Source organism: Delphinus delphis, chromosome 6 (genome assembly GCF_949987515.2).
Source record: "Delphinus delphis chromosome 6, mDelDel1.2, whole genome shotgun sequence".
Classification (NCBI taxonomy): Eukaryota; Metazoa; Chordata; class Mammalia; order Artiodactyla; family Delphinidae; genus Delphinus; species Delphinus delphis.
This window is the reverse complement of record NC_082688.1, coordinates 104,540,514-104,568,363: the sequence shown is the minus strand read 5'-3', so window position 1 is coordinate 104,568,363 and position 27,850 is coordinate 104,540,514. Positions and strand designations below refer to the sequence as shown.

At 39.7% G+C, this 27,850-nt stretch overlaps 1 protein-coding gene and 1 long non-coding RNA gene across 3 annotated transcripts in view; one reads left to right on the top strand and one right to left on the bottom strand.

Moving 5' to 3' along the window:
- The window catches only part of LOC138414113 (uncharacterized), a 62,931-nt gene extending 48,564 nt beyond the window's left edge, over positions 1-14,367 (top strand). Inside the window, exon 3 of the long non-coding RNA XR_011246524.1 lies at positions 14,127-14,367. This is a non-coding gene — a long non-coding RNA (uncharacterized lncRNA). The remainder of the gene's footprint in view (positions 1-14,126) is intronic.
- The window catches only part of ELP3 (elongator acetyltransferase complex subunit 3), a 112,762-nt gene that overhangs the window by 8,091 nt on the left and 76,821 nt on the right, over positions 1-27,850 (bottom strand). For both annotated transcript variants that reach the window (XM_060015230.1, XM_069540799.1), the window contains 4 exons: positions 27,166-27,256; positions 24,557-24,622; positions 22,756-22,983; positions 21,746-21,827 (listed from right to left, as the gene is read on the bottom strand). In XM_060015230.1, coding sequence (XP_059871213.1) covers positions 21,746-21,827; positions 22,756-22,983; positions 24,557-24,622; positions 27,166-27,256 — 467 coding nt within the window. The remainder of the gene's footprint in view (positions 1-21,745; positions 21,828-22,755; positions 22,984-24,556; positions 24,623-27,165; positions 27,257-27,850) is intronic.

Genomic DNA, 27,850 nt, shown 5'->3' with positions numbered 1-27,850 from the left:
TCGAGTTTTCTCTAGATATATGCCCAGGAGTGGGATTGCTGGGTCATATGGTAGCTCTATTTTTAGTTTTTTAAGGAAACTCCATACTGTTCTCCATAGTGGCTGCACCAATTTACATTCCCACCAACAGTGTAGAAGGGTTCCCTTTTCTCCACACCCTCTCCAGCATTGATTATTTGTAGACTTTTTAATTATGGCCATTCTGACTGGTGTGAGGTTGGCTTTTTATACTTCTAATTTTACAAAATAGATGCCATTTCCCATGGGCTTAAAACAGTCTATTACAGAGAATTTCAAATATACAAAAGGAGAGACAATGGTATATTGAACCTCCACAGACCCACTACCCAGCTTCAACGATTATCAATTCATCCATCAGACTTCTAATGCTTCTAGCTGTCTACCCATGTGAAGTCACAAGACAGATTTAACATTTCCTTTTGGTTCTGCTCAGCTCATTCACTGGAGACATGTTTTAATTCCCCTCTTTCAAATAAAGATGATGGTAATCTTTACCACCTTCTTTACCAGTTATTACCAGATTGAAGATGTGCAGCTGGTCAAAGAGCTTTACTTCCCCAAACATGCCACAAGCTTCGTCTGTCCACCATAAATAGCTGCAGAGGTGAGAGAGAAGCTGTTCCTTACACCTAGCACAGGACTCAACACCCCTGGACAACCACAAAGTGCCATGTTCTGGAGTGCCCTGATTCCCCAAGTGTGCCGGTTAAAGGGACAGCTTTACTGGGGTACAACTCAGCATTCCGCAGTCAGATTCCCACTGAGCATGCAGGCTCCTCAGGTTCTCTACTTTTGCCCTAATACAGGAGGTGGGCGCTGGAAACTGCTACCACCTTGAGGAGAGGCACTCAGGCTTTGCTATGAGCCTTTTTGAAGGAAAGGCATATCTTTCAAGCTCCTCTCCTTGTTTTCAGTAACATGCTGTAGCACTGAGATGAGAAGTCTACTTCTAGACCTTCAGGGAGGCCTTAAGTCTTTTAACCTCTAGCCAGTCTGGACTCCAACCTCTTACTTAAATGACTAAACAAAAATATGCCCCATTTGTATTTCTCTGTGCCTCTTGTTTCTTGAAAGAAAGATTCTTCCTCCGTTTCTACACTCTGCAGAACAGGCTGGCAAAAGTATTAGCATTCTTAGCCAGCTTAGAAGGGAACACACCATCACCAGCGTGGGTGGGCCACACTCGGCAGCCTTCTCCTCCTTGGTTAGCAGGGCTCCTACAGTCCTCGTCACAGTAACTTTCCTCTTGTTAGCCAGCCAAGAAAAAGCAATTACCTTTCACAGCTGACGTCAGCCAAGCTCATGGACTGACGTGGGCAGCTGTGTCACAGGCTTCTGCCCTTGAGGACAGACACGCAGCGGGGCTGTACAAGTATCCGTGTTCTCTACCTGATCGCCTGCGTGCGATTCTGCCAATCCCTGGGCTGGGGGTGAGCAGGAGGGAGTAATCTCTGTGCAGCAGTCCTCAAGGAGCCCTAGCGGCAGAGCCAACAGTTGTCAGCGGAGCAGAGGGGCAAGTCCACATGCTTGCTTTGTTTTATCCTCCAAGTTGCTGAACCCACAACCTGAATCTACCTATATCACGGGGGCCTTTTTCCTGCTCTTGGAGGCAGGATAAATATTTTTATCTTCACTACTTTACCACCTATGATGATGATGAAAGGAGAGAAAGTGAAAAAGAATACCTTGGGGCTTCCCTGGTGGCTCAGTGGTTAAGAATCCGCCTGCCAATGCAGGCGACACGGGTTCGAGCCCTGGTCCGGGAAGATCCCACATGCTGCGGAGCAACTAAGCCTGTGTACCACCACTATTGAGCCCACGCACCTAGAGCCCGTGCTCTGCAACAAGAGAAGCCACCACAATGAGAAGCCTGCGACCGCAACAAAGAGTAGCCCCTGCTCGCCACAACTAGAGAAAGCCTGAGTGCAGCAATGAGAACCCAAAGCAGCCAAAAAACCAAAACAAAACAAAAAACTAAAAAACAAAAGTGTGTGTGGGGTGGGGGTGGGGCGGGGGGGAATCACAAAACCTTAAAAAGATGAATCAAAGATGAAAATGGAAAAAACCTAGCTGTTTATTTAAATTCTACTGATTCTATATTAGAAAGTATGCAATCTATTTTAACATAACTTTAGAGGAAGCAGGCAAAAGGAGTAAACTAGTCAATGTGGTACCTGATTTGGCTACAAAACTCTGCTTCTCCACCTTACTGCAGCCCTTTCTTTCTAAGGGGATAAATCCAACACCAGAGTAAAGCTTAGAAGCTGAAAATAAACACATTTTCCCTTTAAAAGAGAAAATAAGTCAGGAGCAGGAAATGAGCCTCAACTCAACCCAGCTTGTGATTCTAACTAACTCCATCTCAAAACAAAAGAAGCAACAACTTTATAGCTGAGCGACTGTGAAGTACAAAGCTAGAGGAAGACGACTCTTTTCGGAGCCCTTAAATACATGCCAGGCACGCATGCTGGATGCTCAACACACACCAACAAGACTGAGATTACTATCCTGGGAGGCACGAGAGCTTCAGAAAGGGTCATAACTCAAGGTCACATGGCTGGGAAGTAGAGGAACCATAATTCAGGGCCAGCTTGTCTCCACAGCACGCAGAGTGTTCCCAAGGAGCCATGGTGCCTGTGCTGTGGGTGATGCCAGACCCTGCTTCCCCAGCTCTGGCTTTAAATATCTAGTTGGCTCTGATAACAGTACATCCATTTTTTATTAAAGCACAGAAAGGACATTTGACTTGTCTCAATCACCTTACCTCCTCTATCTGTGTCTAATTTCTCAGTGTCCTTTGTTTGATAAATCACTAGATGAAACAAACATGGTGACCTTATTTCCATTTCACTAACAGAGCTCAGTAAGAAACAATACTTACATAAAAGATTCTGATAACATAGGTAGGCAACACAAAACTGTGTTAAAAGACATGGCTTACAAGTGTGAGAACTACTGGGAAGGGGGATACTTTTTTTTTTTTTTTTTGCGGTACGCGGGCCTCTCACTGTTGTGGCCTCTCCCGTTGTGGAGCACAGGCTCCGGATGCGCAGGCTCAGCGGCCATGGCTCACGGGCCCAGCCGCTCCGCGGCATGTGGGATCTTCCCGGACCGGGGCACGAACCCGTGTCCCCTGCATCGGCAGGCGGACCCTCAACCACTGCGCCACCAGGGAAGCCCGGGGATACTTTTAAATAACAACTTGATACATGTGGTCACCCTTTTTAAAATGAAGAGAAATACGATGTAGAGTTTGGGGGAAAAAAGCAACAAAGATGGAACAATGATGGAAACTAGACCCTAGAGGAGGAGACAAGTCAGGAGTATTTAAGCTTACAGAAAAGGTGACTTCAGTCTTTGACCAGGATCAACTTCCCAGCTGAAGACAATTTAAAAATTTAGACAAAATTAAAAATGCTTCCACTAGAAAAATATCAAAGATCTAACAGTTATTATCAGGCAGAAAATAAGGAGAAAACGTGAGCTTTGAGAAGGAAGTAGAGCCTTTTCTACCTCAGTGGTGATGCCAACCCAGGAAGGTCGACCAGAGACAAGTAGGATGGGAGGAGTCACGTGGCCACCAGAGGCAGAGAACCAGCTGCCAACACCTTGAATCTCACTCCCCTTCACGAAGGGAGGTGGGGGAGCAACGAACATCTAGGTCTTGAAGTATTCCTGAAAGCAAATTCTCTCATAAAATGCTCAGCGAATAATAAAAACAAGGCACACTTAGAGACGACAACATGATAAGAAATAAGAGACTTCAAATCTGGAGTCCCTGCCATTATTTGACATAGACTGTAGAAAAGCTATGTTTACTACATACATGGAAATGGATACCGAATTTAAGAATGTTTAGAAGCAACAGGAAACTATAAAACATGATATAACAGAGTTGAAAAAGATGCCAGAAATCAGAGAACTGAATGACAAAATAAGAACTTAGGCATCAATGGATGAGTTTAATGGTAGATTAGACTTAATCAGTAAAGTGTAAGTTAAGTCAGAAGGAACTATCAACAACGAAGCATGGAGAAACAGAATAACGGGTGGGGGAAAGAGGGTATGAGACACAATGGATACAATGAATAGGTCTAACATATGTTTAACTGGAGTCCCAGGATGAGGGGGAAGAGAATGGGATAAAATCAATATATGAGTCAGAGACTGAAAATTACATGGGGGGGAAAAAAAAACCACCACCAATTAAAGAAACCCAAGGAAACCTAAGCAAGCTGAAGCAGAGGAAATGCACATCTAGCAACAATCATGGGAAAACTAGAGAAGACAAAGACGATCTAAAAGTAAAGATACTAAAGAAACCATAAAAGCAGCCAGAGCGCATCCTCAAAGACAGACATCTGACCTCCTAACTGCATCATTAAAAATCAGAAGACCCTGGAAAGACAGCTTCAAGGTGCTGAAAAAAAATAAATGCAAACCCAGAATTCTATACTCAGTGAAAACTTACTTTAATAAGCAAAATAAGATATTTCATACAATCAAAATTAGAATAATTTGCTACCAGCAGATTATTACTAAAATAAATTCTTTAGGTACAAAGAAAATACTTGCAAATTACCCAAATAAATACTCATCAGTAGTAAAACAGATAAACTGTGCTATATCCACATCATGGAATCGTATATATCAATGAAAATGAATAAACTATCTTAGAGATTCAGCAACGACTGAAGAGCAAAGAAAGCGATAAATATACCAGTAAATCTAAATGAATATGGACTGTATATAACAATAATTATAGTAGTAATAATAATAATGTCTTTTGGATTTTTGAAAAAATATATCTCACACACAGACACTTCAGAAAAGAGGACATCTAAATGGCCAACAAGCATATGAAAAGCCAGTCAACTTCATTAGTCATCAGGGAATGTAAATTAAAACTACAAAGAAACACCACTACATACACATCATACTGAACAACTGAAACTCTTATACATTCCTGGTGGGAGTGAAAATTGGTAGCCCTTTGGAAAACCACTCTGCAGACTCTTATAGTTGAACATATGTATTCCCTGAAATCCAGCAATGCCACCCCTAGGTATATATTCCACACAAATGTGTGTTTATGAGCCTTAAGATACATATATAAGAATATTCATAAGCCCAAACTGGAAACTACCTAAATATCCAGCAAGAGTAAGACAGATAAACTGTGAGATATTTGCGTAATGGAATCTAGCCTATCAATGAAAATGAATGGACATAGCCACACACAATGTGACCTAATCTCACAAACAATGTTGCACCAAAGTAGCCAGAACAACAAAAATATACCAAAATGATCCCACTTATCTAAAATTAAAAACAACAAAACTAAACTATTTATAAATGATTCATAATTAGGTAGTGAAATATAAAGAAACACACAGAAGAAAGTAGGAAAAAAGAGGCTACTGGTGAAGGAGGAAGGCAAGGAGAGGGGAGGGGATTACAATGGGGTGGGGTCAACAGGGATGTTGGTTATGTTCTTGACCTAAGTGGCAGCTGGTTAAACAATTCATTTTTTTAACATCTAATCAACTTTGCTGTCTATTTGCTACAGTTCACTGTCAACATTTAAAAATGAAAAAAAAATAAAAATGAAAACGAGAAGGTAAGATTAAGTTATTTCAACTACATGAATATTTCTTTAAATGGGGAAATAAATCAGTTCTTCATGCATATGGAAAATCAAATGAGAAAACTTGGGTTTAGTGATTCCAACTGGACAAAGAAAACATGAAATTTCTAATGTGACTTAATAGAGGAAGAAATCGTTTAATCAAGTATTTACTGAGGATATACTAGAAGCCTGGAAATTAATGAGTTTTACCTCCTGGAATCTTCAAGAAAAGAAAAACTCTAGCCTAATACACATTTTCATGTCTGAAGAAGGAAATGAATTCGAAATCTGGAGGTTCATTCCTGTTCTTTGACACGACCTTTGTTAGGACACAGGGCTGTGCTTCATGGCTAGTTATGTGTTGGACTGAATTAAAATTGAGCCCACATCACATTCCTAAAGCCAAACTTGAAAAAAGAGAGAAAATATGCTAAATCTATCCTTTGAAACTTAAATCTCTGATTTTTCTGATTAGATGCAAAAGACTGAGATAAGTCATGATCACTTAGTAAAAAAAAAATCAGTGAAATAAAAATAACTTCAAAAAACTGTTTTAATTACTTTTGGGTTCAATTAATCAACTATTTATTGAGTGCCTGATATATGACTAGCAGCATTAATACAAGGCAAATGTATTCATTAGTTTCATTCATTTGCTGCTGAAATGAGATTTTATTACATCTCATTGATCTCTTAGTAGGATGGCAATATTTCACTCTTCAACAATACACACTGGTATCAGAGTTGGGGAAAGGTTTTTCTTCTGTTTGAAAATAAGCCAGATTAACTCAATGACCCTAAATCTTTGAAAGAGAATTTTTTTTCCTGTTCTGTTAAAAAGAAACTCTTAGAAGGTTACCCACATATGATCTTAGCTCTTCAAAGTAGCTGGTTATTGCAAGTCATTAACACAGCACGTTAGTACATTTATTCTCCATCACAGAGACTATCTCAGGAGAAGAGATTCAACCAGTTATCCAGCAGCCTAAAGGTTCCCCTGTTCCTTCTGAAATGGGTACACCAAGATAACAAAGTAAAAATGAACAAAGAATAAAAGCAGTAACTTATAAAGCACGTATAGACTCTAAATAGAAGCTACTGTGGTAACTTACAGTAGGGTGATACTTACAGTAGGGAGATGCTGGAGGGTTATCCTATAGCTCTTAGGTTTATTCTTCACAGGGAGTCTGACATAGGAGGGCCCACAGTCATCTAATTCAAAAATGAGTGGCTCTGTTCCCACCAGTGCAGAATGTATGCTATGTCACAGATCGTTTTCACTACTTCATGTCTCAAATCATTAGTGTGTTTCTGTAGAAGTTAAAGACTGTCATCGGTAACCTGGTAGGAAGAGGGATCCCTTCTATTCATAGTCTTTAAAAAAAAAAGACTTTAAGAAGGAAAATGGTAGAGTAGAAAACGCTAGAGATCAGTCCCTCTACTGAAACAACCAGTAAGCTGGAAACAACCATCAAAGCCAACTACATGGGGACACCAGAACCTGATAAGGCACTTACAGCAACCAGGGGAGTGCCTGATGGAGGGAGAGGCTGCTGCCCTTTGGTAAGAGGGCAGCAGATGTGAACCACCTACCATCCCCCTCTCCTAGAGTGGCCAGCTGGAGCCAGGGTGGGCAGTAAGGGTATCTATTGTATTCCCTTACCACCTTTTTAAAAAAGATTCAGACATTTAAGGAAATCCCTGTCAGGTCACAGGCTGATTGCAAAGAAAATGAAACAAGAAATTTTAGTGAGCACATGCAACAAAGAATACTGACTTTGCCAAAATAGCTTGAAGAAATACAAGTGGATGACTACAGCCCTTAAGAGCAATCCCCGAGGAGGGAGAGAATCTGACTTTTATAATTCTTGAGTATGTGCAGTTCTAAACAAAAAATTGCAAAGCATACCAAAAACAGGAAACTAAGACTCATTCACAAGAAAGAGAGAAGTGGACAGAAACTATGCCTGAGGAATCTTAAACACTGATTACTAGGCAAAGTCAACTGTCTCAGTTATGCTCAAGGAGCTAAAGGAAATCATGTCAAAGAACTAAAGGAGCACAAACAACAAAAGCAGAAGTCAACAAGTGGGACTGCATCAAACTAAAAAGCCTCTGCACTGCAAAAAAAAAACCAAAATGAAAAGGCTACCTACAGAATGGGAGAAAATATTTATATTTGCAAACCATATACTGGATAAGGAGTTAATATCCAAAATATATAAAAACTCATATAACTCAATAAAAAAAATCTGATTAAAAAAACTGGCAGAGGAACTAAATAGACATTTTTCCTATTGGCCACAGAAGACATTCAAATGGCCAACAGGGACATGAAAAGGTGTTCAACATCACTAATCATCATGGGAATGTAAGTCAAAACCACAATGTGATAGCACCTCACATCTGTTAGAATGACCATCACCAAGAAGTCACAAGAGATAACAAGTGCTGGTGAGGACATGAAGAAAAGGGAAGCCTGGTACACTACTGCTGGAATGTAAGTTGGTAATGTTTTTTTCCACTACAGAAAATAGTACAGAGGTTCTTCAAAAATTTAGAACTACCATATGATCCAGCAAATTCCACTTCTGGGTATATATCCAAAGGAAATAAAAACAGGATATTGAAGAGAAATCTGCACCTCCATGTTTATTGTAGCATTATACACAATAGCCAAGATATGGAAACGACCTAAGTATGTCAATGAATAAATGTATAAAAAAACTGTTCACACGCACGCGTGCGTGCGCGCGCGCGCACACACACACACACACACACACACACACACACAGAGAAATATAATTCAGCCCTAAGAAAGGTGGAAATTCATTTTCATACCATTTGCAACAACATAGATGAACCTTGAGGACATTACGCCAAGTGATATAAGTCAGATAGAGAGAGACAAATACCGTATACCACTTGTGGAATCTGAAAAAGCCAAACTTGTAAAAAGAGAGCATAGGATGGTGGCTACCGGTGGCTGCGGGGTAGGGAAATAGAAGAGATGCCATTTAAGGTACAAACTTGACACCTGTAGATAAATAAATCCTGGTGATCTAATACACAATATAATGATTACAGACAACAGTACTGCGTTATAAATACCAAATCTGCTAAGAGACTGGATCTTTATTCTCACCACAAAAAAGAAATGATAATCATGTGATGTCTTAGAGGTGTAACACTAAAATGGCAATGATACTGCATTATATAAAAGTAACAAATCAACATGTTCTACATCTTAAACTTACACAGTTATATGTCAAATCTATTTCAATTAAAAAAAATAAAAAGGACTAAAGGAAATGAGAACACTGTATGAACAAAGGGGGGAACCCAATAAAGATAAATTATAAAAAGGAATCAAACAGAAATAGTGGAGCTGAAAAGTACAATAGCTAAAATAAGGGACCTGTGTTACACCACCACCATCAAGCATACTAACACCACATCATAGGAGTCTCAGAGGGAGATGAGAGAGAGAAAGGGTAGAAAAAATAAATAATGGCCAAAAACTTCCCAAATTTGATGAAAGACATGAATCTACACTCCTAGGAAGTTCAACAAGTTCCAAGCAGGATAAACTTAAAGAGATCCACACCGAGGAACATTACAGTCAAAAAAAAAAAAAAAATTTTTTTTTTGGCTGTGCCGAGTGGCATGTGAGATCTTAGTTCCCTGACCAGGGATCGCACCCGGCCCTCTGCAGTGAAAGCACAGAGTCTTAACCACTGGCCCACCAGGGAAGTCCCCAGTCAAATTGTTGAAAGCCAAAGACAGAATCTTGAAAGTAGCAAGACAGAAGTGACTCATCACATACAAGGGATCCTCAATAAGATTAAGAGCTGATATCAGAAACCATGGAGGTCAGAAAGGAAGTGGGGTGACACATTTAAAGTGCTGAAAAAAAAAAAACTGTCAACCAAAAATTCTTTATCTGGCAAAAGTATTTTTCAAGGATAAAGGATAAATTGAGACATTTCCAGATAAACCAGAGCTAAGGAAATCTATTATCACTAAACCTACCCTACAAGAATCCTTTAGGATGAAATAAAAGGATATTAGGTAGTAACTCAAAGCCATGTGAAGAAATAAGTAAACACTGGTAAAGATAACTACATAGGTAAATATAAAAGCTGATATTATTGTTCTTTTGGTTTGTAACTCCTCTTTTTTCCCTATATAATTTAAAAGGCAAATTCATAAAATAATTATAAATTTATGTCAAAGGTCAGACAGGTATAAAGATGTAATCTGTGACAGTAACAATGTAAACAAGAGATAGAGATGTATAGGAGCAGAATATTTGCATATTACTCAAACTAAAATGATTATTACCCAAACTAGGTTGTTATAAATTTAAGATGTTAATTGCAATCCCTAAGGTAATCACTAAGAAAATAACTCATTACCAAAAGAGAGCTGGGGTGGATTTAGTATCAAATGAAACACATTTTAAGTAAACAAAAGTTTCTAAGAGACAAAGAGGGACGTTGCAAACTGATAGAAGGTTCAATTCATCAAGGTTTAACAATTATAAATGTATACACATCGAATGACAGAGCCTCAAAATATATGAAGCAAAAATGGACAGAACTGAAGGGAGAAACAGATAGTTCTACAAGAGCTGGAGACTACCATACACATTTTCAATAATGGAGGACTTGAACAACACTTTAAACCAATTAGATCTAACAGAACACGTCACCCAACAACAGCAGAATACACGTTTTCCACAGTGGACACGTAGCATTCTCCAGGTTAGATCATATATCAGGCCATAAAACAAGTCTTAATAAATTTTAAAAGACTGAAATCATACAAAGTATGAAAAAAAAAGTACAAAGAAAAAAAGACTCAAATCACTAAAATCAGAAATGAAAGAGGAAACATTACTACTGACTTTACAGTAATAAAAAGAATTATAAGAGAATATGAATAACAATATGAATATGTATGTACACCAACACATCAGATAACCTAGTTGAAATGGACAAATTCCTAGAAACATAAACTACGAAAACTGACTCAAGAAGAAACAGGAAGTCTATATAGTCCTGTAACAAGTAAAAAGATTGATTCAATAATCAAAAACCTCCCATCAAAGTAAAACTCAGGACCAGATGGATTTACTGGTGATTTCTACCAAATGTTTAGAGAATTAACACCACAATCCTTCTCAAACACATCCAAAAAACTGAAGAGGGACACTTCCTAACTCATCCTATGAGGCTAGCAATACCTTGACACCAAAGCCAGACAAAGACACTACAAAGAAAATTACAGACCACTATCTTTATGAATATATATAGGAGAAAATACTTAAGAGTCTTGTAGCCAGAGGATATTAAAAATTCCTACAACTTAACAACAAAAAGGCAAACAACCCAATTAAAAAATGAGCAAAGTACTTGAACAGACATTTTTTAAAAGGCACAAATGACAAATAAGCACACAAAAAGATGTTCAACATCATTTTAGTCATCAAGGAAATGTAAGCCGAAACCCCAATAAAACATCACTTCATATCATTAGGATGGCTATAAAATAAAAAAAATTAAAAAAAAAAGGAAAATAACAAGTGCAGGCAAGGATGTGGAGAAATTGCACCCCTTGTGCACTGTTGATGGGAAAGTAAAATGATGCAGCAGCTATAGAAAACAATTTGGTGACTCCTCAAAAAGTTAAATGGTATGACCACTGATCCAGCAACTCCACTTCTGGGTACAGACACAAAGGAACTGAAAGCAGAGACTCAAATAGATATTTGTATACCAACGTGATAGCAACATTACTCACAATAGTCAAAAGATGGAAACAACCCAAGAGTGTGTGTGTGTGTGTGTGTGTGTGTGTGTGTGTGTGTGTGTGTGTGTGTGTGTGTGTGTGTAAAGCATGGATGAGCCTTCAAGACATTATGCTAAGTGAAATAAGCCAGACACAAAAGGACACATATTGTATGATTCCATTTCACAGAGTCAGAAAGTAGATTAGAAGTTACCAGGGCACTTAGGTTGTTTCCATCTCCGGGCTATTGTAAATAAAGCTGCAATGAACATTTTGGTACATGACTCTTCTTGAATTTTTGTTTTCTCAGGGTATATGCCCAGTAGTGGGATTGCTGGGTCATATGGTAGTTCTATTTGTAGTTTTTTAAGGAACCTCCATACTGTTCTCCATAGTGGCTGAACCAATTCACATTCCCACCAGCAGTGCAGGAGTGTTCCCTTTTCTCCACACCCTCTCCAGCATTTATTGTTTCTAGATTTTTTGATGATGGCCATTCTGACTGGTGTGAGATGATATCTCATTGTAGTTTTGATTTGCATTTCTCTAATGATTAATGATGTTGAGCATTCTTTCATGTGTTTGTTGGCAGTCTATATCTTCTTTGGAAGATATTTAGGCCTATTTAGGTCTTCTGCCCATTTTTGGATTGGGTTGTTTGTTTTTTTGTTATTGAGCTGCATGAGCTGCTTGTAAATTTTGGAGATTAATCCTTTGTCAGTTGCTTCATTTGCAAATATTTTCTCCCATCATCGGATGAATGGATAAAGAAGATGTGGCACATATACACAATGGAATATTACTCAGCCATAAAAAGAAATGAAATTGAGCTATTTGTAATGAGGTGGATAGACCCTAGAGTCTGTCATACAGAGTGAAGTAAGTCAGAAAGAAAAAGACAAATACTGTATGCTAACACATATATATGGAATTTAAGAAAAAAAAATGTCATGAAGAACCTAGGGGTAAGACAGGAATAAAGACACAGACTTACTGGAGAACGGACTTGAGGATATGGGGAGGGGGAAGTGTGAGCTGTGACAGGGCGAGAGAGAGTCATGGACATATATACACTAACAAACGTAAGGTAGATAGTGGGAAGCAGCCGCATGGCACAGGGATATAGGCTCGGTGCTTTGTGACCGCCTGGAGGGGTGGGACAGGGAGGGTGGGAGGGAGGGAGACGCAAGAGGGAAGAGATATGGGAACATATGTATATGTATAACTGATTCACTTTGTTATAAAGCAGAAACTAACACACCACTGTAAAGCAATTATACCCCAATAAAGATGTTAAAAAAAAAAAAAAGAAGTTACCAGGGGCTTGGGAGATGGTGAAACTGGGAATTACTGCTTAGTGAGTACAGAGTTTCTGTTTGGGGTGATGAAAATGTTTTGGAAATAGTGGTGATGGTTGCACAACATTGTGAAGGTAACTAATGTCACTGAACTGTATACTTAAAAATGGTTGTAATGGCAAATTTTATGTTATATACAATTTACTGCTTCCCCAAATGGGGGGAAAAAGTCTTTAAGGTGCATTAACTATCTTCGGTATTTATGGAGAGGAAGGAACGTCCGTCGATTAGGGTCAGATCTCCCTAGGGAAAGCATGTACCCTTGCCTAAGATGCTCTTCTATATTCCATAGCCTAGAAGGAAGACATAAATGGGCAACATCTTAGACCTAAAGCGTGAGACATTTAGACAGGCCTGTAAGGGGAAAGAGAGGAATGTCCTCATGGAAGAGAGGGCAGACATAGGTCAGATGCAGGTGCTTCTTGTGCGGCCTGCCAAACTCCGCTTAAGACAGTGTTAGGTGTGCCTGTGCTGCATGATGGCTGCATGAAAATACTGACATCAGGACGGGGACAAGAACCCCTAATGCTAGGTATGCCCAAAGACAGCCCATCCTGGGAGAAGGCTACATGAAGTTTCCTGTAGAAAGGGGCTGGATGCCTATTAATCACAAGTTAAATGAAAGTGTATTTGCTCACTTAGTATCCAAAGATGGTCACTACCAGAGCCTCTCTCTTTGAGAAGTGGGATTTTTTCCTTTCCCTTTAAATCTGGGCTGGCCCAATGACTTCCTTAACCAAAAAAAATGGGGCAGAAGTCACATCGTAGCAGGCAGTCTCTAAAATGACCCTCAAAGTTCACTGTCTCCTGGTATTCACAGTCATGTGTACTCCCTTTCCCTTGAAGGTGGCATTAGACTCGTCGGCTCTCTTCTGAGACCAGGCTATGAAGACTAGGCTTCCATGTCAAAGGGACTCTGTCTCTGTGATCACTCTGCTGGGGGAAGCAGGCTGCCACGTGATGAGCAGCCCCACGGAGAGGCCCACATGGCATGGGGAGGAACGGTGGCCCTGAGACCAACGGCCCGTGAGAAACTGAAGCCTGCCAAAAACCATACAGTGAACTTGGAAGTGACCCTTCCATCCCAGTTGAATCTTGAAATGATTACAGTCCCGGCTGACACTGTAAATGCAGCTTTATGAGATGCTCTGAGCCAGAGGCACCCAGCTAGGTCCCTTCTGGATTCCTTACCTACAGGGACCACGAGATAACTGCTTGTTGTTTTCAGCCACTAGGTTTTGTGGCTTTTTTATTACACAGCGATAAATGATGCATATAAGATGTTCTGCAACTTCTAAACCGAGGCCTTTCCTCCCTCCTCTTAGAGGCCAGCCTTCATGCTAGGAGCAGTTCAAGGCATGTGGAGAAGCAGCAAGGTGCTCACGTGGACAGTCTCAGCCAAGCACCCGCTACCAGCTAGAAGACAGACTCTAGGCGAGCCACCCCAGCAGCCGCCAGCCATTCAAGCCACTCCAGCCGAGGCCCTAGACATCATGGAACAGAGACAAGCCATCTTCTCCATGCCCTGCTGAATGTCTGACCTAGAGCATCACTGAGCAAATAAAATGGTTGTTTGAAGCCACTAAATTTTGGGGTGGTGTGTTCCACCACAATAAATAACCCAGACAACCACTAGTTAGTAGGATTTGCAGTAAGGTAACAGACCACACAGGGTATAGATCTGGGGCTTCTGACTGGTATACTAGACATCAGTGATTCATTCACAAATGGTGGGCAAACTGAACAACTGGATGCATTGGGAGGCACAGGATGAGGTGCGTAAGGAAACATTACCCTGTGGCTACGATCTAAAACCTAAATCTACCACTTAATGTCTTGAAAATGTGAGCCGTTGGTTAGAGTCAACAGTTTAAGCCAGACTGACCAAAGAAATCCCCTGTGTATCTCTTACTGGAATTAGAAATGCCCAAACTAAAAAGGCTCTATAATATCAGTATCTTGGTTGTTGCTAAAAAAAGGGAGCATCAGTATTTTCCAGCATTATTTAGTTACCTGCTCACCCAAATGGGAAGAATCTGCCAAAGCCCTGCCTCTAACAGATCTAAAAAGAGAAAAGCTTTATCGAATTGAATGGGTTATAGCAATGTCAAACATTTAGAGAAAAGCACAGTACTAATCACATGAATGTTACACTGGTAAGGAGTTAACACTGCAACAAACCATAAAAGAGCCTTTGTGATAGACAGCAGATGGTGAGCAGTGCAGGCTAGACCACTTTGGAAAAGGCGTCCTTGCTCAGAAAAAAGCCTGTGAAGCATGTAACTTTACAATAAAGGCGGTCCTTTATATTAAAGCTCCCAGACCTCTCGGGCATATTATTAGGGACCACATAACTCTATTCCTCTACCCAAGCAGAAGTATACAGCTATCATTCCCAATACCCATAAACAAAAGGGAACAGGAATGGGGAGAAAAAGTCTACAAACGTAGGTGTGTCAACCAAATTAGCAAGGCTATCCTCCGAGACTTTAACCTTCACGTTTCGGAGACACAGGAAGACTTGACAGCATGGATGTGGGAAGAGCAACAGCACTTGCCAAATGCAAATCCTGTTCCTCCAGTGCCAGCATATCTACTGGTATCACTAGCTTCTGCCTAGGAAACGTCACCAAAAATTCACTTGCCCACAAGATCCAAACAGTGGAAACTGACTAATGGCCTATTTGGGAATATTTGAAAAACATGCATTAATTAATATAGTCATGTGATGCCAAGTGAGAGATGGGTCCAATGCACTTGATATGCAATGTACTATATAACTGGTACCTGATTCATCTATAAATGAATAGACATCAAGTCAGGGAATAAAGAGTCCTGAAGTGAGCTATGCATCAATGCCTCCACAGCAATACAGACACCACTTAGCACACATTTAGCTAATTTAATACCAAGCTAAGTAGTATTCTATGTCATCAGTGCTAGTCTGATTAATAAAGACGATGAAATTAATAAAGTTCTTGTTGTAAAGCAATATTTTATACTGTACCTATTGTTCTTGAAAAGAAAGATATTCACCACCACCATGACAAAATCCCACTGGAACATGCACCAAAAAAGAAATATGTATGATCACAGTTAGAATATCAAAATGAAAGAAACAGAGGAATATACAGAGCCCTAATAATGTGCATTTAACGAGGGAATAGTTAGGGGATAATTTATGAAAAGATAAGTTATGAAAGGGATGAAACAGAAGCTATAAAAGAGCAAACAGCCTTTTCCCTTCCTTTCTGAGAAGTCCTATATTAACACATGCGGCACAAACCGGTTTGCATTTGGCAGGCTTCCTGTGTCCATTAGCAAATAGGTAAGCCAAAATAAGGAAAGCTTTTCTAGGCATTTTGGTAATGATTACAAGTCCATTACCAGACAGATCTAGTTACAAATGTACCCTTTTTTTTTTTCCAATTAGATTATAATGCAAAGAATAAAACTACCTTCACCTCAAAAGGAGGGAGATGTATCACAGCCTGGAATACAGGCCAAGTTTCTGGGGCCCAGTAAGTAATCTCAGTCATTGGTAGTTCATTGAAACAAAACGACTGTTACTTTCTGCCCACATATCATTTGATTAATCAGTGGCTCTGGGGCACAAGACCATTAATTTCAGTCCCAGGAAGCCATATCGGATGCTATAAGTCTCAGGCACATTGATTTTTTTCACTAGTGGGGATTGTACATGTGGCTTTAGAGTCACAGAACTCTGAGCATCATGATCTAGAACGATGTCATCCCACGGTGACTCGTTTGCTCATCCTGTATTTAAGCTCTTCTCCCCTCTTCTCTGCCTTTTTAAAAGGTTTAAACAAAATGGCTATCAGCCTCTGACTTCAGTGATTTCTGTCATCAAACACTCAGACATTTTCCTCGTTTCTCATCATCGTTTGATCCGTCAGCCTGGTACAATTCTTGGCCAATGGCCATGTTAATTTTCTACTTGAAAGAACACAAATAGGATACCGCTTATGACGAAGGTAGTAGGGGGAGCTTGGGGAATAGCTGTTCATCTTGATGCACAGCAATTAGCTTGGCAAACAGAAACAGGAACATGATTGGATCTGATGCCTAGCCAAAATTGCCTAAAGGAAAAAAAATCATTTTGTTGGAGGTATTAAGTGGCTCTTTAAATAGTGGCTATCAACAGTTATATTTGCCCTTTGAGAAATCACACGGGCAGTGTGACATCAGAGATCTCCAGTTTCCATGGTGATTATTAGTGATGGCATTTCAAATGTTATGGTTAAGTTCTACAGTGTAATCTTTGCACTTTACACCATATGAGAGGGAAGGAAAAAACTGCTCCATCTTAACGTTTTTAAAGGAAAGAATGCTGATCATCCAAGTAGATAAACATCATGGCTTTTAAGGAGATACGATTTGTTAATGTTAAACAGATGTGTGCTGATCGAAGCTACATGAGTAAGTTGATGAAAGATACTAAAGTACTTGGACTTAAGTATTAATTAACTTAATTAACTGCTTAGATTAATTAACTGCTTAGATATTTAGCAGCAATTAACTGTTATTTCCTGCCTACACATTATAAGCTGGTTGTTCTCATACTACTGATTTACCCATTTTTATATGTAGGAAAAGATGATTTTCTTACGCTGAAGCAACTAATCCTGAGTTGAGAAATAGTCTAAGTAGGGAAAAATTTGTCTTGCTCTGCAGTTAAGGACAATCTGCAGGGTGAAGACTGAGCGAGCTGCTCTGGCCCCATCAACATCCCTCAAAGGCAGGGTGGCATCTCCTCCTTCCTCTCTCTGCCCTCTCAGTCCACGTTCCCCACACACAGGAGATACTCAATACACGTAGTGTTTTGATGTTGGTGAAGTTAGCCATTTCATTTTTGCTTTGTTTAATTTTCACATTTAGAGTTGATGGTTAATTTTAAAACACACAGTTTACTTACTAAGACAATTTTATATACTTAAGCAGAATGAATAAACTTAAAAGTCACTCTGAGAAAGTGCTTCATTGGACTCTGATAAACAAGTTTTCAGTTTTCTCATGTAGCTATAAAGTTAGTCTTTTAAAAAAGATAAATCAGCTATAAAATATACAGTATGTACCTTTTATTAACAAAATATCTTGAGGTAACAGATAAAAACAATTTGGTTTTTAATATGGAAAAATAGACTATATGGAGTCTTTCTGACTATTCAAATCACATCTACTGTGTAGTTAATAATATTGTCTAGAGGCAGAATCAAAGGTTATAAATCCAAGAAAACAGAGAAAATCTGCTGGCAAGATGAAGGGAAGTCACAATGAATCAGGATGTAATTAAAAAAAAAATTCTACATAAATGCATTCCTCTTACAGTCACAGAAACCAGAATGATAAATGATCTGTCTCTCCCTTTACTCAAGCTACTAGTTATGCCAGGACAGAATACCTAGACCACCACCGTGTATGAGTTATGCAAAAGCCTACAGACCAGAACAAAGATGGATTTACAAATAAAGGACAAGGTCAGGGGAAAAAAAGTAGGACACAGGTCATAAAATATCACTACTTGGGACAGAAATGGACATGCCTCCACAAATCATGGCTAGGATTAGCTACCTACGGGAGACTTTATCATCAAATACCCCAAACTAAATGAGACTGAGATCAATTACTAATGAAATTAAAGGGTCTCTTAATATGGTTTTAGAAAAGAATCTACTTCATATGTAATCAGTACAACATAGTTGGTCTTGTTGAGAACTAAAAGAAATGAAGATATTAAGGGGCAGAATTCTAGACTGTTAGAACTGTAAAAGATAACCTAACCCACTTATTTTTAGTACAGAAATAAAGGTCCATGGAGATCAAGCAACATTATTCAAGATCACAAGGAGAGCTACTGTCAATGCAGGAATAGAATCCTAACACCCCCGTCCAAGTGTCTCTTCTTACACACCACATCTAATGAAGTCTTGTGAATAAATGCAGCACACAAGCACCAGTACTATCACAAGGAGATTTGCATTCTAAGGATCAACCTATGGAGAATAATTCACTTTTTACAAAAACCAATTAAACACACACACACACAGCACTGTACTTAAATCAGAAAGACCAAAGTCAACTGAACAAATATGGAAGAAAAAAAACAACCAAAGAACACATTATGATAAAAAAAAAAACTTTAAATCTGCCTTCCTTGAAGTTCTGAATAATGGACACCTCAGATGTCTGATTCAGAAACTTAAATAGAACAGTAATATATTACTAAATTAGAGAAATAAAATGCATCACACAGAGTAAATGTTCTTGGTGTTTTCATTTGAAGAGTGATCAGGTCGTCAGTCAAACAGCAAGTCAAGGTCCTAGCTGGTTTCCCCAGCACAGAGCAGTGGTGGGGAAGCTCACAGACCAGAGAGACAGGAAGTAACATAGAACTCCCTTGAGCGCCAAGAATGCATTCCAGGGCTGCTTCTGTAGAAACCCTCTGGCTAAGAGAAACCCCTGTACAGAAACCAAGAAGTCTTACTGTGACAACTAATAAGCAGAAAGGTTCTTCCCTGTTATTTTTAGCAAGTCTCTTCTTGTTATTTTAAAAGTTCTACAAGCAGATGATCTGAAATTGAGCTATTATTTAGAGTATAACAAAAGGCTAGAAAGAGGACAGACGCTGATTTCCACTTAGAAAGACACTGCTCAAAAAGCAGAAACTGAGGCTCTTACAGGCAACTGAATGTGACCTCAGGCAAGTCAGAGGCCCCTCTCTGCATGTAACATTTCTAAAAAGAGATAGATATCATGAAGGCAAATTAAATATAATGGAGAAGTGAAAGAATACAGATGCCCTGGGACTTCCCTGGTGGCACCGTGGTTAAGAATCTGCCTGCCAATGCAGGGGACGTGGGTTCGAGCCCTGGTTGGGGAAGATCCCACATGCCACAGAGCAACTAAGCCCATGCACCACAACTACTGAGCCTGTGCTCTAGAGCCCATGCGCCACAACTACTGAAGCCCTTGCGCCTAGAACCCATGCTCTGCAACAAAAGAAGCCACCGCAGTGAGAAGCCCGCACACTGCAACAGAGTAGCCCCTCTCACCGCAACTAGAGAAAGCCCACGTGCAGCAACGAAGAACCAACACAGCCAAAAAAAAAAAAAAAAAATTAAGAAAAAAAAAGAATACAGATGCCCTTCAGTTTTAAAACTGATCAAGTTCCCACAGATACCAGAAAATCACTTGATTGCAGATCAGACTTTGGGAATGCAGGCACTGCCAGGGTCACAGAGAATATCTTTACCTTAGTGATCTGAAAGAGAATACTACATTTGGAAGAGAATACTAAAACCCTTGCTACTCAAAGTATGGTCTGAAGATAATCAGTATAGGTTATCACTGGGTGCTGGTTAGAAATCTAGGCTTTCAGGCCCCACCCCAGACCTAATGAGTCAGAATCTGCATTTTAACAAGATCTCCAGATGATTCACAAGCACATTAACGCTTGGGAAGTACTGTACTGAAAACACTGACAGTGCGCTGGCAAAAGAGGCCACTGAAATTTCGGGTAATCCACGGGTGCACATGTACAAAGAGCTCTGAGTTGGTCTGGCTCTTTCCTGGTACCAGGAAAGGCTGACTTCTGGACAACCACAGGCTAAACAAATGAGAAGTAAACATATTTTTTATTACAAATATTGGCACCAATTAGGTGAACCTCATTTAGGTCCTACTTCTTTAGTGGGATTAAAGATAACACAGAAAAAACAGAGAACAGACTTGTGGTTGCCAAGGGGGGAGGGGGAGCAGGAGGGAGAGGGGTGGACTGGGAGTTTGGGGTTAGTAGATACAAACTGTTACATTCAGAATGGATAAACAACAAGGTCCTACTGTATAGCACAGGGAACTATATCCAGTCTCCTGGAGTAAACCATAATGGAAAAGAGTATGAAAAAGAATGTATATATGTGTATAACTGAGTCACTTTGCTGTACAGCAGAAATTAGTACAACACTGTAAATCAACTGTACTTCAATAAAAAATATTAACGATAACACAGAAACATAGAGCTAGCCATGTTAAAAAATGCTTATTATCTGTCTGGATAATGCCAAAAACCATAGCCAGACTGAATAATCGATTAAGTGAGCCTGGGTCATTACATTTCCGTATTTGGAATCATTGAAATCTGGGCAAAGGTACTGATCTATTGATTGGCAACAACTTACTGATTTTTTTTAAAAAAGTGTCATTTCAACTTTCATTTAATAATGCCATAGTCTAATGGGAAAACAAATGCTGGAGGGAAAATAACCTGAATCTTGATCATGGCTTTCACCATGTTAGCTTCTTATTGAGAATAGCAAAGTCTGTGAGGATATGAGTGAAAGGGTGCATATGTGTTATTTCTTGCTCCACTTACAGCAGGCCTTCCTTTACATGCCCACTTCTCCACTTACCTGATGTCCTAGGCACGGTAAGGGGAAAGCTTCCAAACAGGGGAAATCTGTTCCCCAGGAACAAAGTCACTGAAAACAATTTTTAAGGAGCAAGGAACTCTGCCTTTCAACATCTTGTACTGGCAACTAGGTTCTGTTCTAATTTCCAGAATGATACTGACAAATCTCCACACTGACTTATGATTTTCTTAGATCCATATCATCAAATTTCATTTTTCCCAGACAGAGTAACTGGGCACAAAGCACAAGAGACCAGTGTGACAGACCACGAGGAAGACAGGATATGGATTACTGGCCTGGCCACTCAAGAGATGGAGAGCCTCTGCAAGCTCTATTCCGCCAAACTGCTTACAGGAATTTTCTTTGTGCTTGAGCACCAGCCTTTCCCTATTTGGCTCTGCCCAATTTTGAACATAATAATCATATATGGGGAAAAGAGAGGCCTGAGGTACTTTTCATTGTGGTACCAAGTTAAAGGTGTGAACAAATCATGAACTTTGCCCTCCCCCAGTTACCTGATATAACAGCTATTTTCCCAGATCCATGTTCTTCTCTAGCTATTCTTTCTGCTTCCTCCATCAGTAGCATGCCAAATCCCTGTAAGAGGCAATGGAGGGGTTAGGGAATTAAGAAGGGAAGAAGTCATTAAGAGGGGTCCATAAAACAAGAAGGGTAATATTTTGTAGCTGCTAAACTCTTTTAAGATAAGAGTGACAAAAAACCATTTACGGGGGTAAGGAAAAGTTTCACTATTCAATTATACCAGAAGCACACTGTAGCAGACTAGGAATAACTCTGCAACAAAAGCCATCAAAAGGTATTCTGTGGGTGACTAATCTAGTCACAGCAAGGGGGTAATTGCCTCTCGACTTGTCTCTTTTTAAACAAGTTCTAGGCAATCTCCAGGTGATGAAAGTCTGGGGCATCTACCCTTGTATTATTAGTCACCCCTTCAGTTTCTAAAAGCTTTTTGAAACCAGGCAATATTCTTAAATCACCAATATGGGGGTTTATGCTACATCCACCATTAGCAGTTTTAACCTATTCTCCTGAAATTTAAAAAAGTGAGTTATTTATTTAGGTTGTTTGGGGGAGTGGAATAGTGTTCCACTACATATATGACATAGCTTGCTTGTCTTTACGAAGTGCTTTAACATTTCATAAGTGCTTTCTTTCAAATTATCATCTCCTTCGATCCCAAAACAGTTGAATCATACGAAATTGCCAGTATTAGACCATTACTGACTTTCAAAAATAGCAATTTCATACGGTTCAGTCTATTATTATATTCCACTTGACTGAGTCTCAATTTGTCTCTCCCTCCCCCTCCCTCACACCCAAAGGGGAACAATTTAAAGAGAAAACATCTCTGAACAACTGTAGTATTATACTGGTTCCTGTTTCTACACTTCCCGAATTTCCCCTCTCCTTTTCCTCTGCTCCCACCCTTGCCCCATTCTTTTTCTCTTTTCCTCCTTTGAGCAATTTCTTAATCACAGTCAAACAGAAATGGAATACAGGATACCTGATGCTGAAATTTAGTGGGATCCCGACTGCTGACGGGGACGACACTTCCATACACATGCAGCTCTCGGACTATGGACACCCCGCCGACCAATTCGAAACGGAATGTCTCCTCTGAGCACTTCCGTAATCTCAGGAGGCCAATCAAAATGTCTTGATCGGGGTCTTCATAGGATAAGAATGTCTCCCAGCCACCATTTGCAACATAATCTCTTCTTACCAATTCAACCTGTTTCATAAAAAGCCACGCAAGAACTTTTTTTTTTAAACTAGAGAACAAAGTACGTTTCTATTATTATATATGTTTATTTAGACTAATATCCACGACTAGGGATAAAGAGTAAATAACCACAAATTATGTTTCTTTTTACTTGTCTCCTCTCAATAGCACTGATTAAACGAGAGTTCATGACTTGTTCGTGGACTATAAAAAAGGAAACCAGTTTTACAATTTCATAAATATCTGAACCTCATTAACCTTGTGATTCTTACAGTTTGGCTCAGTAAATGCTTCCATGTATTTAAATCTGATCCTCCATGAATAGTCTCTAAGGTAAAATTATACATTATGTCACGTGTGCAGCTCTTGGGAGCACCCTGAGGCCCCAGAACTGTCAGGTACTCAATGGTTTTCTTTTCTAGTCCTTACCTCCTCCACTAAAACCTGCTTTTAGGGGAAAAAATGTGTTATTGGTTACTTATTACTTGATGGAATTTTTTAAAAAAGTATCCCACAGGACCTTTAAAATAGTATGCCTAGTTATGAGATTAACACGTTAAAGAAAATCCAATCACCAGACAGGGGCTTTTGGGGAAGCTTTTGTGTTAGCAGTCTACATGGGCTTTTGACTCTTGCCTCCTGCTCAAGTGTCCCTCGTACTTTGCGTAAATATAAGCAATATGCATGCAGAGAAAGCTACATATGTGGGCATGGTCACACCCAGATACACTGAAAATGGGCAGACTGGACCCACAGCGAGGTGAATAAACAGACTAATACTGATATTCCTCCTCAACTTAATGTTTGCTGGATAACTGGATTGCACAAGAATTTGACAAAATGACTAACTATGCTTGGGTCTACTTTTTTCCTCAAAAGATCCAAAATGTGAAAAACGTCAATCAAATAAACAATTCACTTTGAGAACAGGAATATCGATGCAGATCTACTCTAGCCTTTCTCAAATGGGCTCCTACACGACAGCTAACCCCCACAGAAAATCTGGCAAATGGCTAACACGATGTCATTCTAGGAGAGAAGTTAATTCATCACAAACACGTTGTGTGGAACCCCTGTTGATATGGCTGATCTATTCGCTTGATTACCATCAACAGGCAATAATTGAACAGTTGCACACAGAGATAAGCACATGACACTCAGCTTTACCTAAAGGTAGCCACTAGTCACATTTGGCTATTTACACTGGAATTACTTGAAATTAAATAAAATTAAAAACTAAGTTCTTCTTTGCACTAGCCACATTTCAAGTCCCATGTGACTGGTAGCTGATATCCTATTAGACGGCACAGATTATAGAACATTTCCAACACTACGGAAAGTTCTACTGGACAGTGCTGATCTACAGTGAAGTTCTAACTTGGTTTTCCTAACCTGGCTCTTCTAGAGTTGAGCCACCCTCATATCTGGCTTTCCTGGCTTGACTTCATTCTGAATTACTCTTTGCTCTTAGTTTACTCATTAACTTCTAGGGTTTGGTCCTACTGGTAAGTAGGTGTAGGCTCCAGGCTTGACAAAGATTAATGAACAGGACCCAATCTCTCTATAAAATGAAGAAACTAACCTGGTATGGACGCACTTTGTGATGAATTTCTTGGATTCCAACCTCTCTGGTTCTCACGTCTCGACACTGCCAAAAAAAAAGAAAGGAAAGAAAGAAAGAAAAGAAAGAAAAAAAAGTGGGAAGGGGTGGCAAATATAAAACTGGTAACTAATTCAATTTTTATTGAAACTTTTCCACCAAATCCTGGGCTCAAAATTAAGTTTGGACATAATTTACATTGAGGTAAAAGAAATGAATTAAAAATGAAGCCATCTTTAATAAACCTGAAGATAGGGAAAAACAAACTAGAAATACATGAAGTTGGTACAGTATTGCTTTTAAAATAAGTTTAGAATCCAAAGGAGATCAATATACAATATTGAAAGTAAAGAACATACATTCTAAAATCTGAAGATCCAGACGATATAACTGTATCTGAAAGTGCAACCCAAAACTATGTCTACCGAAGAGTAAAAACTGAATTCCTGGGCTTCCCTGGTGGCGCAGTGGTTGTGAGTCCACCTGCCAATGCAGGGGACACAGGTTCGTGCCCCGGTCCGGGAAGATCCCACATGCTGCGGAGTGGCTGGGCCCATGAGCCACGGCTGCTGGGCCTGCGCGTCCAGAGCCTGTGCTCCGCAACGGGAGAGGCCACAGCAGTGAGAGGCCCGCGTACCGCAAAAAAAAAAAAAAAAAAGAAAAAAAAAAGAAAAAACCCAATTCCTAATTTTTTAAAACCTTCACCATTTTATGGCAGTTAACATTTTTAGCATCACCATATTTGTATCATTTTAGGAATGTCAGAAAGAGGGAAGCTAAGACTGCTGTTTTTTTGCAGAGAAGGGCTCTGTGGAAGAAAGGATGGGAGGGAGGAAGGAAGGGAAGGAAGAAGAATGGAAAGAAAGAACCTTGAACTATTTATTATACAATCTGAACCACAGTCACAGATTGGCTCTTTGAGTGTCCCTGGGAAGCAAAAAGCTGCCTGTGGATGATACGGAAGCAGTGCCTGGTCTGCACGGCCAAGCTATGTGATGTAACTCTTGCTTCTATTCCACAACCCAGTGTGCAGGCTACACAGCCTGACATTTATAATTACAGTAACTATTATATGCCCTATGGTATATTTTCCCCTATAGAACTGTAAAAATTATTTCCAGGATTCTAACGTTTTCCATCAGTGAGAAAAGATTGCCATAGGAAATCTGATGATGTCATGCAGCTATACTACTAATAGTATATTTAGTATATATATGGATGGAATTCCATGAGAAAAGTAAGAGCTCATTATTCAGTTCTAAAAGAACTAAGCTATTTCCATGTCCCGGGAACCCATATTACATACTTTTAATGAACACTTGCATGCTTTTTTCTTTTTTTTTGGAGGGGAGGGGAATGCTTTTTAAGGCAGAGATTGGTGTGTGCTTATTTTCTAGTAAAGACACTGCCTATGTGAACTGGATGTCTTTCGGCGTGACTGCATTCCAGTCTTCAGACTCAATCCCAGTTTACCTTACGACAGGCTATCACGGGTTAAGAGGGGTACAGGGTTAAAAACAGTGCCTGGTTGATGAGGTCAGCAGGCTGAGCAGGCCGGGTGGGTCACTGGGCAGTGGTATTCTCAGGAGGAGGAGCTGGACGACAAGGACAGGCAGGGACTTGGAGGCTGAGCAGGCACACGCTCTCGTTTGGGGCTTTCATTACTGTACATACATTTGCTGTTTTTCTAGAACTGAAATTTTTTTGGGGGGAGGGTAGAATAAGCCATAATGTTCACAAATTCTCCTACGGACAAACAACTTTCTGAAAAATTTTCTCCATAATATATTGACAGAGGACAAAATGTTTTGGGTAGGTCCACAAACATGATATGCAGTCCTCTCAACGACATCTTTCGAAGTGGGGTCCATGTTTGCACTGTGCATGAGAACCTCCCACAGCTCCATCCCAGATGGAGTGAACGAGAATCTTTGAAGGCAGAGGCCAGGAATCAGTGCTCAGGCCTAGACACCCTCCTGGCCTTTTCTCTTTAGCAGCTCTGAGAAATAGCTCCTAGGGCACTGAGTTTCAAACCTTATCGTGATTTCAGAATCATCTACAGACTGTCAAATTGCAGATTCCCGGGCTCTTTCAGGGAAAGCGGAAAGGAGGTGTTTAGTAAATATTTGTGAAATAAATGAGTGAGTGAATAGACATGGGGGTGGGGCAGGGCGAGGGAGACTGGTATATCTGGGCAATAACATTGCTAATTATTTCAGTATGTAAGCCTTGTTTCTTCAACGGTTGTATTCTTCTCTAACCACTAGTCAAGAATTGAACACCCAATACTTCAAAACAAAAAAAAAGTTTTTTTAAAAAAGGAGTTGAACACATAGTTGGCAATCTGAGAAGGCAGGAAAAACAACCATTAAATTGACAAACCTACGCTCTTTTAGAAGAAAGCAGAGGGGTGTAGGGGATAGGATGAAGACTTTGCAACCACTAGCTTCAATTTCAATGTGTTATACAGTAAGAATGGCTTCAATACATGAAAGCTTTTTGACCAAACCTGTAAGTTTGTAATGTGATAGTATCACAGGTTTTCGCGTCTCAGACTACTTTGATCTCAACAGTTATGGTCAGACTCTTACCTGTATTCCAAGGTCTTTCATTCTTGCAAATGCCAGCTCTCTCAAGTTACCATGCTCTACTCCTGAGCTGACTAAGGGCATTGGAATATCTCTGTAGGAGAAAAACATCAGCTGTTGTAAAATATAAGTCACTCTCTACAGCAGTAAAAGGCAGGGATATTTAAAAAAACAAAAAGAACAAAACCACCCCTTCCCCACCTCAAAACGGACCAGGAAAGCAGAGGTTGAATATTCTGACCCAAAAGCAAGGTTCATCGCTTTTCTACCTCCCAGTTTTCCCATCTATGAAATTATGATTTTCACCTATCACTCAGGGTTTTTCTAAGAAACATCTGATGAAAACACTATATAAGATTACAAAGTACAAAACAAATGCCCAATAACCATTAGTAATGATTTTTGGCTGAAGAAACAGACATCTGTACTAACCAAAACAAGAAATAAAACTGTTTTTTACAAAGTTTTTACAAAGTCCAATTTCAGAGGAGAAATAAAAATTATTATTAACACACTGATTTATAGCTTACAAACACTTTCCCATACAGTTGCTGAATGACAAGTAACCAGGAAGCGCAAAAGCCTGGCTTAGACAACTGGTCTCAAAGAATAAATTTTTTCCCATTTCCTAAAAATCTAAATTAGAAGTGACTCTGCATTCGAAGAATAAGAACTTGCCTAAAGATGA